The sequence below is a fragment of the Heterodontus francisci genome, chromosome 4 (assembly GCF_036365525.1).
Source record: "Heterodontus francisci isolate sHetFra1 chromosome 4, sHetFra1.hap1, whole genome shotgun sequence".
NCBI classification, from domain to species: Eukaryota; Metazoa; Chordata; class Chondrichthyes; order Heterodontiformes; family Heterodontidae; genus Heterodontus; species Heterodontus francisci.
Window position 1 is genome coordinate 53,202,961 of NC_090374.1, and position 15,344 is coordinate 53,218,304.

Genomic DNA, 15,344 nt, shown 5'->3' on the forward strand with positions numbered 1-15,344 from the left:
CAAGCCAAAGAGTCTTCAAAGGGATATAGATAGATTAAGTGAGTTGGCAAAAATTTGGCAAATGGAGTAAAATGTGGGAAAATGTGAGGTTATCCACTTTGGTAGGAAGAATAGTAAAGCAAAAGATGATTTAAATGGAGAGAGACTGCAGAATGCTGCAGTACAGAGGAATCTGGGTGTCCTCATACATGAAAGACAAAAGGTTTGTATGCAGGTACAGCAAGTAATTAGGAAGGCAAATGGAATGTTGGGCTTTATTGCAAGGGGGATGGAGTGTAAAAATAGGGAAGTCTTGCTACAACTGTGCAGTGCGTTGATGAGATCACATCTAGAGTACTGCATAAAGTTTTGGGCTCCTTAATATTTACTCAGGAGGCAGATCAGAAAAGGTTCACTAAGTCGATTCCTTGGATGACGGGGGTTGTCTTATGAGAAAAGGTTGAGCAGGTTGGGCCTATAATCATTGGAGTTTAGAAGAATGAGACACGATCTTATTGAAACATAAGATTCTGAGAGGGCTTGACAGGGTATACGCTGAGAGGATGTTTCTCCTTGTGGAGAAATCTGGAACTGGGGGCAGTTTCAGAATAAGGGATCTACGATTCAAGATGGAGATGAGGAGTAATTTCTTCTCTCAGAGGATCATGAATTTTTCAAATTTTCTATCCCAGAGAGCAGTGAAGGTTAAAACATTGAATATATTCAAGGCTGAGTTAGACAGATTTTTAAACTAAGGGGAGTCAAGCGTTCTGGGGAACAGACAGGAAAGTGCAGATGAGGCCAAGGTCAGAACAGCCATGGTCTTACTGCATAGCGGAGCAGGCTCACGGGACTCTATGGCCTACTCTCGCTCCTATTTCTTAAGTTATGTTCGTATCCCATTTCCACCGAATGAGGGGATTAAAATCTAACCAAAGTATACCTGTTCGGCCAGATTGCCTTATTGTTGCTGTGCTGTAAATTTCTCTGTAGTTCTATGTAACTCTTAAAATGCAACACTGATAAACTGGTAAAGTGTGTAGAGAAATAAAATACACTTGTGATACTTTGAAAAGACAGGATACCAAGGATTACTAATGTAGCATTTTTCAATTATAACAGTAGCACCTGAACTAAACCACCTTTCTAGTATTGCCCTAACGATCCTTTGATGGGAATGCATTAAGTGTGATTTTCAAAATGGTACAGTTACCAACTGTTGTATTCACAAGCTGAACAGAAGACTAAAAAGATTTATATCCTGTCTGCACGATGTAAAAATTAATGGGCAACGTCAGTTATGTAATGTCAAAGCAGCTCTTCCCAATTTGTTACCTTCTAAAGCCACTAATACTCATTGAGACTTATAGTTGGAAGTGATTCCGTAGCAAACATTAACCGCCATTGTATTCTCAATACAAAATGTACTCAGGAATCTCCCAAGTGCTTAAAAAGAACAGATAAGTTACTTAAACTGTTTTTTTTTCAAAGAACACTTAATTCTATGTGAGACATAGTATTAACTGAGTAACAAAAACAGTAATTGCTGCAAACACACAGCAGGTCGCCAGCATCTGTGGAGAGAACAGGCAAGGTTATGTTCCAGATGTGGACCCTTCTGCTAACATTTTCTGTTTGTTTCAGATTTGCAGTATCTGTAGAATTTTGCTTTTCACTAGTATCCCAGTTAATTTGAAAGTCAGTGCTTGTGGTGTTTAGCCCACACCATCCAAAACTGAATGTATGAATTAGCAAATAATACAAAGATTATTTGTCATTCACTTTAAACATTGGAGCAGATAGTTCAAGCAGCTCAAGATACTCAACTGAACTGCACACATAGGGCTGAATTTTGTCAACTTGTTACAGGTCCCAGCAGCAGCACCCGCTTTTGGTGTTCCCTCTACTGCCCACTTCTGGTGCTGCTGCTGCATGTCATGTGCGTGGCCGGCCGACTGCGATCATGCAGCGCCTGGCCAATTAACAAAACCAAGGAACAGAGCCCATCCTATTGCAAGATGGTAGTGGGCTATGAGGCGCTGATGGCGGCGTGAGCCAACGAGAATGCATGCGCTACCGTCATCTTTAAAGTGCTGCCAGCCCTGCTTGTACTGCTGCCTTTCACTGATGGAATTTGGAGTTCTGATGGACCCCTTCTGCTGCTGTTGCTGCTGGAGCCCCCACCCCACCCACTGCTGTTGTTGTAACTCCTGGACCCGCTGCAACTCCTGAATATCCCTCTACTGCTGCTGTAATTCTGAGACCCCTCTACTTCTGCTGTAACTCCAAGATTCCCCCTGCCCTGCTGCCGTATCTCTTGGATCTCCCTCTACTGGTGCTGCTGGATGTTCTTTGACCACCCTCCCCCCATCCCCACTGGTGTTGCTGCTGCTGCACCTCCCTCTACTACTGCTGCACCTGCACCTCCCCTGTACTACTGCTGCTGCACCTCCCCTCTACTGCTGCTGCGACTCCCGGACCTCCCAATGCCCCTACACCAGGACTGCGGACCGACTGAACGAGGTGAGATCCAACTGGTACAATGTCTGAGGCAAGACACCAAGTGCACCCACGTTTTAGTGATGCCTCCCTGGAGATTCTCCTCCTGCAAGGGAAAGGCAGGAGGTCATCTTTCCAAGGGTTGGCAAGAAGAGACCTGATCAAGCAAGCCTGGATGGAGATCGCAGAGGTAGTCAGCAGTCAAAGGGGCACCTGCTGGAACTGGTTCCAGTGTTGCAAGAGGGTCAATGACCTCCTTCATTCCTCCATACCCATCTTCTCTTTGGGGCTTGTATGTGGCTACACGTGAGTACTATATGGGGACGGACTGATCACAAAGGCGATGGCAAGGGGATAAGGTATTACCACATCCTGTCAGATGCATGGCTGCATCTCGACGACAAGCCACCTTTTTTCAGAGTTCACCCCCATTACGTCGCCTGAGAGAGGACGTGGGGTGCAGCCATTTGGGAGACCCCATCTGGGGACAAAGGGCTGTCACTAGCATAAGTGTCCACTTGTTGAGCATGTGAAGTCTAACTGAATCCCTCCTTCCCCTTGCAGGAGAAACGGGCCCATAATACCATGGAGACATCGAGGACTGGCGGTGGGATCCCTGATGTGCATGCACTGATGCCAGCACAGCAGGCGGCTCTGGAGCTAACAGGAGCTCAGGGCGGCAGTGCAATTGTGGACAGCGAGACAGAATGTCCACATAAGACAGTGATAAGGCATTGTGTTCATGTGTCCTCCACCACACTTCTGGAAATCCACATCACGCATGGTTGGCATGAGGAGATCTGAACAACCGAACTCTCAAATGTTTGTGTTCTTTCATGCAGGTCATGGCACTTTGGAGGCATGCTCAGCCACTGGGACAGGGGGTCTGCGTTGACCTTTGAGATACAGAACCTTAGAAAATAGGCGACATGTTTAGAGAGAGGATCTGGATCGGCGCAGGCTTGGAGGGCCGAAGGGCCTGTTCCTGTGCTGTAATTATCTTTGTTCTTTGTTCTTTGAAGAGGAGGAACAGTCAGAGGATGCACCGTCAAATCATTCCCCTGCACCTGCCACCAGTACAGAAAATTTCATGTTGGTGGTTATGCACTGGGGCTTAGATTCAGGGTCACAAGGTGGTGACAGCACCACACACGTGTTGGAGACACGTTGACGGAGACTGTGAAAGCCGAGTCCTCTGACAGTTGGAGGACAGTGGGTGGCCAGGCACATGCTTAGCCCCAGGCTGATGATGAGCCTCTGGTGTCGGCAGCACAAAACATTCTGGGATTGCAGAGAGAGTAAAGGAACTTCTGGCAGAGATGCCAGAGGCAATGCATAGCCATGATACTGAAAAGGTTATGGGCCTTGACAACATTTCGGCAACAGTACTAAAGACTTGTGCTCCAGAACTAGCCATGCCCCGAGCCAACCTGTTCCAGTACAAATACAACTCTGGCATCTACCCGGCAATGTGGAAAAGGGGCAAGGAATGTCTGCCCACAAAAAGCAGGACAAATCTAACCCAGCCAATTACCACCCTATCAGTCCACTCTCAATCAGCAATGTGATGGAAGGGGTCGTTGACAGTGCTATCAAAGCAGCACTTGCTCAGCAATAACCTGTTCACTGATGCTCATTTTGCATTCTGCCAGGGCCACTCAGCTCCTGACCTCATTCCCCTGCACCTTCCTTGGTCCAAACATGGATAAAAGAGTTGAACTCAAGAGATGAAAGTGACTGCCTTTGACATTATTTGACTGAGTGTGGCCTCAAGGAGGCCTAGCAACACTGAAGTCAATGGAAATCAGGGGGAAAACTCTCCACTGGTTGGAGTCATACTTAGAACTAAGGAAGATGGCTGTGGTTGTTGGAGGTCAATCATCGCAGTCCCAGGACATCACTGCAGGAGTTCCTCAAAGTGGTGTCCTAAGCCCAACCATCTTCAGCTGCTTCATCAATGACCGTCCCTCCATCATAAGGTCATAAGTGGGGATCGCTGATGATTGTGCAATGTTCAGCAGCATTCGCAACTCCACAGATACTGAAGCAGCCTGTGTCCATATGCATCAAGACCTGGACAACATTCAGGCTTGAGCTGATAAGTGGCAAGTAACATTTTTGCCAGACAAGTGCCAGGCAATGACCATCCCAAACAAGAAAGAATCTAACCACATGACTGACGTTCAATGGCATTAGATCGCTGAATCCCCCACCATCAACTTCCTGGGGTTACCACTGAGCAGAAACTGAACTGGCGTAGCCACGTATATGCTGTGGCTACAAGAGCAGGTCAGAGGCTAGGAATTCTGGGGTGAGTAACTCACTTCCTGTCTCCCCAAAGCCTGTCCAACATCTACAAGGCACACATCAGGAGCGCGATGAAATACTCTCCACTTGCCTGGATGGTGCAGCTCCAACAACACTCAAGGAGCTCGGCACCATCCAGGAAAAAGCAGTCCGCTTGATTGGCACCCCATCCACCACCTTCAACATTCACTCCATTCACCACTGACGCACATTGGCATCAGTGTGTACCATATACAAGATGCACTGCAGTAACTCACCAAGGCTCCTTCGACAGTACGTTCCAACCCCGTGACCTCTACCACCTAGAAGGACAAGGGCAGCAGATGGATGGGAACACCACCACCTGCAAGTTCCTCTCCAAGCCACACACCATCCTGACTTGGAACTATATTACCATTGCATCATTGTAACTGGGTCAAAATCCTAGAACTCCCTTCCTAACAGCACTGTTGATGTACCTACACCCAAGGACTGCTCACCACCACCTTCTCAAGGGCAATTAGGGATGGGCAATAAATGCTGGCTTAGCCAGCAATGCCCACATCCCACGAACGAATAAAAAAAAAAGAGCCCATAATGGAGGTGTCCATCCATGTCATGAGTGCTGTCATGTCTCAGGCTTGTGAGCACATGGCTTCCTCCATCGAGAGGTTGGCGACCCTTATGGACAGCCACATCCCTCAGATGCAAACAGACTTGCATGCACTTGCCTTGGCCTTGAGCTCAACGCAGCAGTGGCAAGGTGAGAGAGGGACGAGGCGCCGGGAGCCTTCTCCAGCTCCTCGTCCTTCTATAGTCAACAGGGAGGTTCAAGTGAGCCTTGAAAGGAAGAGTCTACCCTCCACATCTGGGGGCTCCCCACATTCCGAGTGTGGACAGCGGCTCCTCAGCCCTGCCGCCAGTGACTCCAGCTCTAGTACCCGCGACGACTTAGGAGGCTCTTGCATCTGTGCAGGAACCCCTCAGCCAGCCGGGGCCCTCCAGGCCTCAGATAGCAAGAGGACGCCTGCCAAAGTCATCACAGGCCAAGGCACAGCTTAGCCTGCCTCCACCTCAGCTGCCAGCGCAGGGGTTGCACTATGTAGAAGCAACAAAAGCGTATTAAGACTAGCACCTGGATGAACTTGGGGCTTCATGGGTTTGGCCTTTGCACTGGTTGCTATAATTGAGCTAAAAAATGGGGGTCAAATTCATTGCTGTAAATGGTTCATGCTTTCATTGCTGACTTGTGAGATGCAACCTTCAACCTTGTTCCCTCAATGCGTGCTCGTGTAGGCTCAGGCTTTGTTTGGTCAGAGTCTCTGATATGTCGGAGCACATGGTGACATTGGGCGCTAGGCGACAGGAAGAAGGAGATAGGCGGAATACACTGAGGTGAGTCTTTATTGAGGTCATTTTGAGAGGCTATCATGGTGGCAGAAAGTGGGTATGTACGAGATTGTGTCGTACCTCCTTTGCGCACCTCTCAATGGTCCAGGCCTTCGGTGCAAGAGAATCATTATCCTGAGCTGCCTGCTCCACATCCTCCTCATCGGATGAGGACTGGTGATCAATCATGTCCTCTTCATGTAAGGCCTCCCACTCTGCTATGTTAGATTGTACAGAGTACAGCAGACCACCACAATACGCGAGACCTTGGGTGGTGGATACTGCAAGGCTCCACTGGATCAATCAAGGCACCAGAATCTCATCTTCAGCAGCCCAATGGCCTGTTCGATTGGTCGTTCAGATGGACTCGTGGCAGGTGTTGTATCTGTTCTCCACTGCATTGCAAGGTTTCCTCACAGGCGTCAGTAGTCATGTCTTCAATGGGTAGCCCTTGTCCCTGAGAATCCATCCCTGAAGAAGAGCGGGCAGCCTGAAAAGCTGTGGCACCTAGGACTGTCTAAGTACGTAGGTGTCGTGGCTGCTTCCCGGAAAGCAGGCACACACCTGTAGGAAACGCTTTCGGTGGTCGCAGACCAGTTGTGTGTTGATGGAATGGAAGCCCTTCCTATTGATGAAGGCGGCTGGCTGCTCTGTCGGAGCCTTGGGGCTGGATTTTATGGGCCCCCCTAAGACGGGCCAGACACAGGGGGGGCATGGAGAATCGCGATGAATGGCAGAAAGGCGCAGAGCCCGTCGCTAAGCGATCTTACTGGGGACTGATGACAGCCTTCCCACCTAGAGGCCAATTAAAGCCCTTGTGGCCTATTAACGGGCAATCAAGGGCGTCTTCCCACCGCCACTGGAATCTTACCAGCAGCAGGGTAGGCTCTCCGCCATGGCGGGGGTGGGGGGGAGGGACCTTGTAAAACAGGGCACCTTCCCTGTGGGCTCTGGGGTCGGGATGGGGGGGTTGGTCCTCCTGGGAACCACTTCATCCCCCCCAGGACCGCCCTCGCCCTAGAATGCATGACAACCTCCTCGCACCAACCCCGCAACCCCTCGCAGGGGCTTTCCAGTCTGGCCCCAGCAACCCCGCCTGACCTACCTCTGGTCTGGGGTTCTAGCGCTGGGCCTGGGTCTGAGGCCTCTGCAGTACCAGCAGTGACCACCACTCCTGGTGGCACTGATGATAGTGCTGAGCTGCCGACCCACTGATTGGCTGGCAGTTCATGGAGGCAGGAACCCATCTTTAAAGGGACAGATATCCCAGCTTGTGAAACTTTGATGGAAAAAGACCAGAGGATCGCTCCGGGGAAGTGTGGGTGGTGGGGAGGGTGGGGGGAGTGGGTGGGGAGGTGTTGGAATCCCTACCTTTCCGGCCCAGCACCAGGAGCCCCGCCTCTGACACAAAATCCAGCCTTTGATGGCCACATCTATGACACCTTGCACCTGGGGGAATCCAACAATGCCCCTGAAGCCAATGACCCTCTCCGCCTGACTGTCAGGGTCGGTCCAGTAATGCATAGAGTTTCTGACCCTCTGGAACAAGGCAATGCTCACCTCCTTGATGCAGCAATGGGCTGCTGCCTAGGAAACCCCACACATGTCCCTTGGGGATCCCTACAAATAGCCAGATGCGTAGAAGTGGAGTGCCACACTGCTCTTCAGGGCCACAGGCATTGAGTGTCCACCAAAGCCCATGAGTTGCAGTTCATCCTGCAGCTTGTTGCATAAATCCATGACAGCCTCCCTGGAAAGCCGCAGTCTTTAATGACACTGGCGTTCAGACATTTGGAGGTAGCTGAGGCAAGTCCCGTACAATCTCTGACACAAATAAGCCCTTCTTGGCATGGCCGCTGCTGACTCTCTGCTATTGAAGCTTCATGGGCGGGCCTAGCCAGATCCTAGCCCTCCCTGTCTCTGAGCTGCTGCTGCGCAGCACGGGGATGTACAAAGACTGGGTGTATGAGACCCATGCCAGCTGATTTTGCCCTTCCCGTGCGCTGTCCTTGCAGAGACAAACTTGCCTTGGTACCTCCCCAGTGCTATTCCCCCCTGAAGACATGCTAAATGCCACTCAGCACCCACCCTTGCAGAGAGACCATCAACTGAGACTGTGCCCAGCCTATCCTTGCATGCAAGACTGCACCCACCCTACCCTTGCCACCGTGCTCCACAGACTGCGCCCACCCTATCTTTTCACCCAAGACTGCACCGACCCTTGCAACCGTGCACCCGAGACTGCGCCCAACCTACCCTTGCACCCGAGATGGCGCCCACCCTACCCTTGCACCTGACACTATGCCCAGCCTTGCACCTGTGTGTCCACCCTTGCACCTGAGACTGCGCCCACCCTACCCTTGCACCCAAGATTGCGACCACCTAACCCTTGCCCAGTACCACAGGCCAACAATGGTCTCTGCTCTCCCCTCTTTCCTTGTTCACTGCTCACCATGGCTACCTTCACTCAGCGGCCCTGAGGCCTCACCTCGGTGCCGCCATCTTTAAAAGGTCAGAGATCTGGAGGCACATAATCCCCATGAACAGTTGACTCAATCTAATCTCCCACCCCTTAAAATTAACAACAATTCAAAGCAAATGTATTCTAACTATTCACCAATTCAAATTGCAGTCCCGCCACTTCATGCTGGTAATGCCACCTTGGAGCTTTTCCACGTGACAAAATCTGAAACTGACGTCATACCGTCAGTTTTCCAGGCAAGCGCATCTGTCCCAATGTTTTACCCCCTCCACTTCAACTCCTGCTCCTGCCAGCCAGATAAAATCCAGCCCATTGAGAAGACAATGGTGGTCAGCAAAGTTCATCTCAGCTAATTCATCCTCACTGCAAACAATCTTTGTTCGGATTGATGTCCTTAAAAAAATGTTTATTTAGAAAATAAGGCTCTTATTAAATATGTCTTAACTAACTTACTGATCCGCATTGTGTGTTGTACAAGTGAGAATAAGACTACATTATTTACAGCACATGACAGAAAGTTTCCTTCTTCCTCAAGCTCTCTCTTTTGCTGTGTCAAAAAAATACAACTAAAAAGTACTGAAAAAGTTTAGTTTAAAAAAAAAATAAATTGCATGCAATTTCTACCTTGTTTGGATGCCCTGCGTTGAATCCTCATCTTAGGAAAAGATGGCCAGGAGTAATTGAAAGGTGAATCTGAGTCTGAATCCATTCTGGTGACTTTAAATAAACACATCTAACGTACTGGAGCAGGACTTTGTTGTGCACACAAATGACTCAAGTCCAGCTGTGATGCAAAATAAAAGAATGAAGGAGGCTGGGATCAAATTGCTCTGTAACCTAGGGGAGGGTGTAGCAGTAAAATGTTTGGTCTCTTCAGGCAATCAGGCATGTAGATGGGCTGTAAATAACAACGTAAAATTGGGAAATGTAAGTGGAGCTGCACCCACTATCCATGTGCATTTGGAAGGTCAGCATAAGCCCATAACTCATTAACTCACCTTTTCATTTCTATGCAAATGCAACTCCCGTGGAGAAACATAAAATATGGCAAACATAAATCAGCAAAAAACAGAAACTAAAATAATTCCCACTCCCCCTAAAAATCTTGAAATTGGCCTTCCTTTCCCTGAAAAAAAGATAAACAAAACACAACTTGAGCAATTACTCGCAACTTAGCGCAAGTAAATCACTTATTTACGTAACTGTTTCTGTGACCTGTTGATAGGAAGTTCAAGGCAGAGGTTAAACAAATAATCTCAGCTCCTCATTATGGCCAGACAGTCCTCTGCCGGACTGCTGGAGACCTTTGTCGAACTGCACGCAGTGCAGAGACACTCACAAACATTGGCAGGCAGCGAGAGCTGCCAGCTGAGAAAGCAAGATTACACCTCTCCACCGAGAACCAGACTACTCGATAAACCAGCAGTCTGAAGGTCCGCACACTTATCTCTTCAAGGCAAAACAGCAAGTGGTTTAAACATTAGGGAGCAAGGTTTTAAAATAATCAGCTGCTATCTCACAGACTGTCTTCCTCCCGCCCCCCCCCCCCCCCCCGCATATTATTCATTAAATCAGTGAGCACTACTGGATTTTACAATCCTGGCATCTTTACAGCATCAGTCTAACTTCTCAGCTATGCATAATAGAGCAAGTGGCCAATTTACAACAAATTCTCCATTCTTACAGTCTCCTGAATAACTTGCAGGTAATTAGTATTCAGCAAGGACTCATAACCCTTCCCCCAACATTTTTTTCCATACAGTTTTTTGTGTCTCTAATCATCGTCACACATTAGCAATCACAGAATAATTTGTTCATCATTTGTTAAACTTGACAGTTTTTTAAAAAAGAAATACAAGCCTCATGTTATGTGAGTACTTGCAGAGGCTGAGTAAAGATGGAGAGTGAATGTGCAGATTGGCTTAAATGTCAGCGTTTCAAGTCTATGACATTTGAGCTTGTTAACATTCCTCACTTCAGTTCAATTATTTTTCAACCCACTGCAGCTTACAGTAGTATTTCTGTACAAAACTTAAATTATTCATTAGTTAGCATTTTCTTTACACACTGCACACACAGAACAGCCCAATATATTACAGTTAATTTAACTTGCAAATTCCAGCAAACTATTAGACCGACTTGAAGATTATGCAAGAACAAAAATATTTACACGTTATACAGAGAGGTGAAGACAAAGACCCTTTGTGTGACCAAGTTTTGTGAAGTAACACATTACTCCACTGATTAATCAACATTGATAGCACTTTTTCCAAAAGCTTGGAGTATTGGACAAAACCCTTCATCAGGTAAGAATTTCAGCTGCTGTTACTGTTGAAAATGTAAATCCACTTTCCATCAATACAATGCTATAATGCAACACAAATTTATCAGTTATCACATTTATAAGTTCTGACGAAAGGTCATCGACCTGAAATCTGTTTCTTTCTCCACAGATGCTGCCTGACCTGAATATTTCCAGCATTGTCTGATTTTATTTCATATTTCCAGCATCTGCAGTATTTTGCTTTTGCATTATTTTAAATCAGTTATCTCGATAGTTTTACTGTCACTTCCAGAATAACAAAGCAACCACTGAAAGAATTTTATCTTCACACAGACGGACTCATTGCCTGTCCCAAACCTTCGCAGTAGAAAATAAAATAACAAAGAACAGTGGGGTAGATTTTGGTCTGGACCCATTTTCAGACCGAATTTTAGTGCAGCAAGATCAATGGCGCCCAAAATAAGAGTTGTTGGAAACTGATCCTTGAGCCTCACCAGCATACTCACTGCAAGGTGAGACCACTGTGGTCAGACCACCTGCCTCACTGGCAGAGACCCTCAGTTAAGTCCCAATGGGGGAAACTGGAACAAACTACAGGCGGGAAAGTGATCGTGACTCCTGGCTCCACAGGAACAATTTTATTTTTAAATATTAGCTTGGTTTCTGTTGGCATCTGTGTGGACTGCTAAAGAATCCTGAGTGGGCCAAGCCCAATACTGCCTATTCATTGGCAACTAATTTCTGGAAGGGGCCCTTCAAAGCACGTTAGGCCCCTAATTTAGATATTTAAGGGGTTAAAAACCTGTGTAAGGTAATGTGCAAGTCTGGGATTCGGTAATCCTGCCTTACTTATGTTGATAAGCAGCTTCACAGAAACTGTGTGTATCTACTTATGAAACACAGAATATGTGTCAAAACCTAACTTTTCAAAATACTCCTTTTAACTCAGCTGCTGTTCAACTCCATTCTCCACAACATTTCTGCAGCATTCAAACACACCCTCCCCTCCTCCACCTTCAATATTCTAGTCCCCATTAAAACCATTACTCTCCAACTCTTGTCGTTTCCCCAGTACGACCTTCTGCTCTGCATCCTATTAAGTCCAAGTGAACATTTATGGCAGACAACTGGTTTAGCCATGCATCACAAGATCTGACAGGACCATATCAGGCACTATCAGGTTCTGTTCTCCTCCAACAAAACTGCTCACTATTCCAGAAACAGCCTGGAATGTAAAGATAATCCTGGATTTGCTTCTCCACTATAAACCATCTTTTTAAAAGCCCTCTCCCTGCTCAACCCTCACCTCAAAATAAAGAGTGAAGAGCTCATGGAGTTCTTTATCACTAAGATTGAGAGCACCCCTTCAAATTGCCTTTCACCCCCCCTTCCCCTAGGCCACTAAGGCAAACTACCTCTAAAGTTCCCCCTGTCCTAACCTGAACTCGTATCCTTCTCTAGCTTCTCTCCCATCTTCCTTCATGGCCTCTCTGAGTTCATCTTCTCCATGAGACCCACCTCCTGCTCCTTTGACTCTTCTTGGCATTTCTTCGCAGATGAAGATTTTGGGAAGGGTGTACTCATCGGTTGCAGGCCCACTGGTGGCTAGTCAGGCCTGTCAGTGACCGGCAGATTCTCCCACAGCAGGTACAAGTGAAGGTGTAGTCGCTGCTGGAGGCAAATATCCTTCTCCTCCTTTTCTCTTTCGTGCTGGTTTGTCACTCACTCTCAAAGGTGTCTGTAGCCCTCCTGATGTAGCATCTCCAGGCATCACAATCTATGGCCTGCGCTTCCCATTGGCGATGGTCGATGTGGCACACAGAGAGTGACTTCTTCAGGGAGTCCTTGAAACATTTGCATGTTGCCCCTCTGTTCTGTTTACCCGTGGTCAGCTCTCCATACAGGCGAGTGTCGTCCATGTGACCCGCCCAACGCAGTTGACTTTGCAGGAGGTAGGCCTCAATGCTGGTGATGTTGGCTGTTTCTAGGACTTCAATGTTTGTGATGCAGTCCTGTCAGCGGATCTTGAGGATGCTGCAGAGCCAGCACTGATGGAAGAGCTCTAGATGGCGTACGTGATGGCGGTATAGGACCCATGACTCGGCGCCATACAGAAGGATAGTGAGGACTACGGCTTTGTACACTTTGAGTTTGGTCTGTGCACTGAGGCTGTGGTTACCCCACACTCATTTGTAGAGTCTGCCGAATGTACTGTTTGCTTTTCAGAGCCTATTGTCCACTTCCTTGTCTATGATGCCAACAAACGAGATGATGCTCCCCAAATAAGTAAATTGCTTGACGGCATTCAGCTCGGTTGCCTCGATGTCAATGCTTGGTGGTCTATATTCTTCTTGGGGTGCAGGCTGATGCAGGACTTCAGTTTTCTTTAAGCTGATTTTTAGTCCAAAGAGTTGTGCCGCCTCGAAAAAATGTGTTGTTATACGTTGTTATGGGAAGATCCTGGCCAGAATACTTCTGAACAGGCTTGTGCCTACCATTGCGGAAGAAAACCTCCCACAGAGCCACTGTGGTTTCAGAACAAACATAGGCGCCACAGACATGGTATTTGCACTCAATTACAAGAAAAGTGTGGTGAGCAAAACAAAGGCCTGTACGTCACTTTCATAGACATCACGAAGGCATTCGACACTGTCAGCAGAGATGGACTTTGGAAAATCCTTGAAAAACTTGGATGCCCACCCAGGTTCCTGACCATGATGAAGCTGATTCTTGAAAAACAGTACGGACAAGTCAAGCAAAACAGCAACCTCTCGAGTCCCTTCCGAATCTCCAATGGCATGAAGCAGGGATGTGTGCTGGCCCCAATCTTATTCACCATCTTTTTCAGCATGTTGCTGCAGCAGGCAACGGAAGACCTTAAGGAGGGAGTTTACGTATGCTTCTGGACTGATGGAGGCCTTTTAAACCTTAGGCGTCTTCAGCTCACACAAAGGCACAAGAAAAACTCATCCGTTACCTTCTTTACGCCGATGACTGTGCTCTCCTGGTCCACAGTCAGTCAGACCTGCTCCCTTGACTATATTCCAGCCAAACTGTTGACCACTCAACTTCCCTTCATGGCCCATGTAAATGGTTTCCTCTCCTCAAGTACTATCAACCTGCCATTTAAATCTGCCATCATCACCCCTCCCTCAAAGTAAGAGCCCTTAACCCCACTGTCCTTGCAAACTACCAGCCCATCTCCAATCTCCCTTGCCTCACCAAAGTCCCTGAATGTTGCCTCCCAAATCCATGCCCATCTTTCCCACAACTCCATATTTGACACCTCCAATCAGGTTTCTGCCACTGTCATAGCATTGAAAATGCCCTTATCAAAATCACAAATGACATCCTACGTGACCATAGTAAATTATCCCTTCTCATCTTTCTCAACCTGTCTGCAGTTTTTAACATGGCTGACCACACCATCATCCTCCTACACTTCTCCTCCTGCGTACAGCTGGGTTGGACTACCCTTACCTGGTTCCATTCTTATCTATCCATTCCTAGGCACAGAAGGATTTGCAATGGCTTCTCTTCCAACTCCCACACTGTTCCCTCTAGAGTCCCCAAGGGTCCATCCTTGGTCCATTCCTATTTTCATCTAAATGGTGACCCTTGTGACATCATCCAAAAACAGGTCAGGTTCCACTTCTACACTGATGACACCCAGCTCTGCCTTACCACCACCTCTCTCGCCCCCTTCTACTGCTCCCCTGATTTGTGATGCTGCTTGTCTGATATCCAGTCTGTGATGAGCAGAAATTTCCTCTAACTAAATATTGGGAAGATGCAATTCACTGTCTTCAGTTCCTACCACAAACTCCACTCCATAGCCACTGACTCCATTCCTCTATTTAAACATTGCCTGAGGCTAAACCAGTCTGTTTACAACCTTGGTGACCTACTTGACGCTGAGACAAGCTTCCAACACCAACGCCTCTCCATCACCAAGACCGCCTATGACGACCTCTGTAATATTGCCTGCCTCAGCTTATCTGCTGATGAAACCCTCATCTATGCCTTTGTACCCTTAGGCTTAACTATTTCCATGTTCTCCTGGCTGGCCTCCCATCTTGCACCCTCCATAAATTTGAATTCATCCAAAACTCTTTTGTCCATATCCTTACTTGCACCATGTCCATTTATCCATCACTCCTGTGTTTGCAGCTGGCTGCACACCTCAGCAGGGAACCCAAGTTTGAGCAAAGCTAGCACCACTTAATGCTAGCCTGCACTACTTAAAGCCAGCCTGTATCTCTTAAGTGCAAGATGCATTCTAGCAGCAGCAGGGGCTGGAAGAAGTTAGGAAGAGTTCACGAGTACTAACAGGTGTGGAAATGCGCAACAGGCCAGACAGTGTGCTCCAAGGTTCTCTGATGCAACTTTAGAGACCTTGATGCATGAGGTGGAGGGGAGGAGAGA

The 15,344-nt window shown here is 47.7% G+C and overlaps 1 protein-coding gene across 4 annotated transcripts in view; it reads right to left on the bottom strand.

Annotated features, from left to right (window-relative positions):
• The window catches only part of arhgef28a (Rho guanine nucleotide exchange factor (GEF) 28a), a 564,358-nt gene that overhangs the window by 283,788 nt on the left and 265,226 nt on the right, over nt 1–15,344 (bottom strand). The window contains exons 1-2 of one of the 4 annotated variants that reach the window (XM_068029543.1): nt 9,634–9,818; nt 9,260–9,533 (exon numbers count right to left, since the gene is read on the bottom strand). The exons of the other annotated variants lie outside the window; for them this stretch is intronic. Of the exons in view, the coding sequence (XP_067885644.1) occupies nt 9,260–9,368 (109 nt within the window). The 5' untranslated portion in view covers nt 9,369–9,533; nt 9,634–9,818. Of the gene's footprint in view, nt 1–9,259; nt 9,534–9,633; nt 9,819–15,344 lie in introns of those variants that run through there. 4 annotated transcript variants of the gene reach the window in all.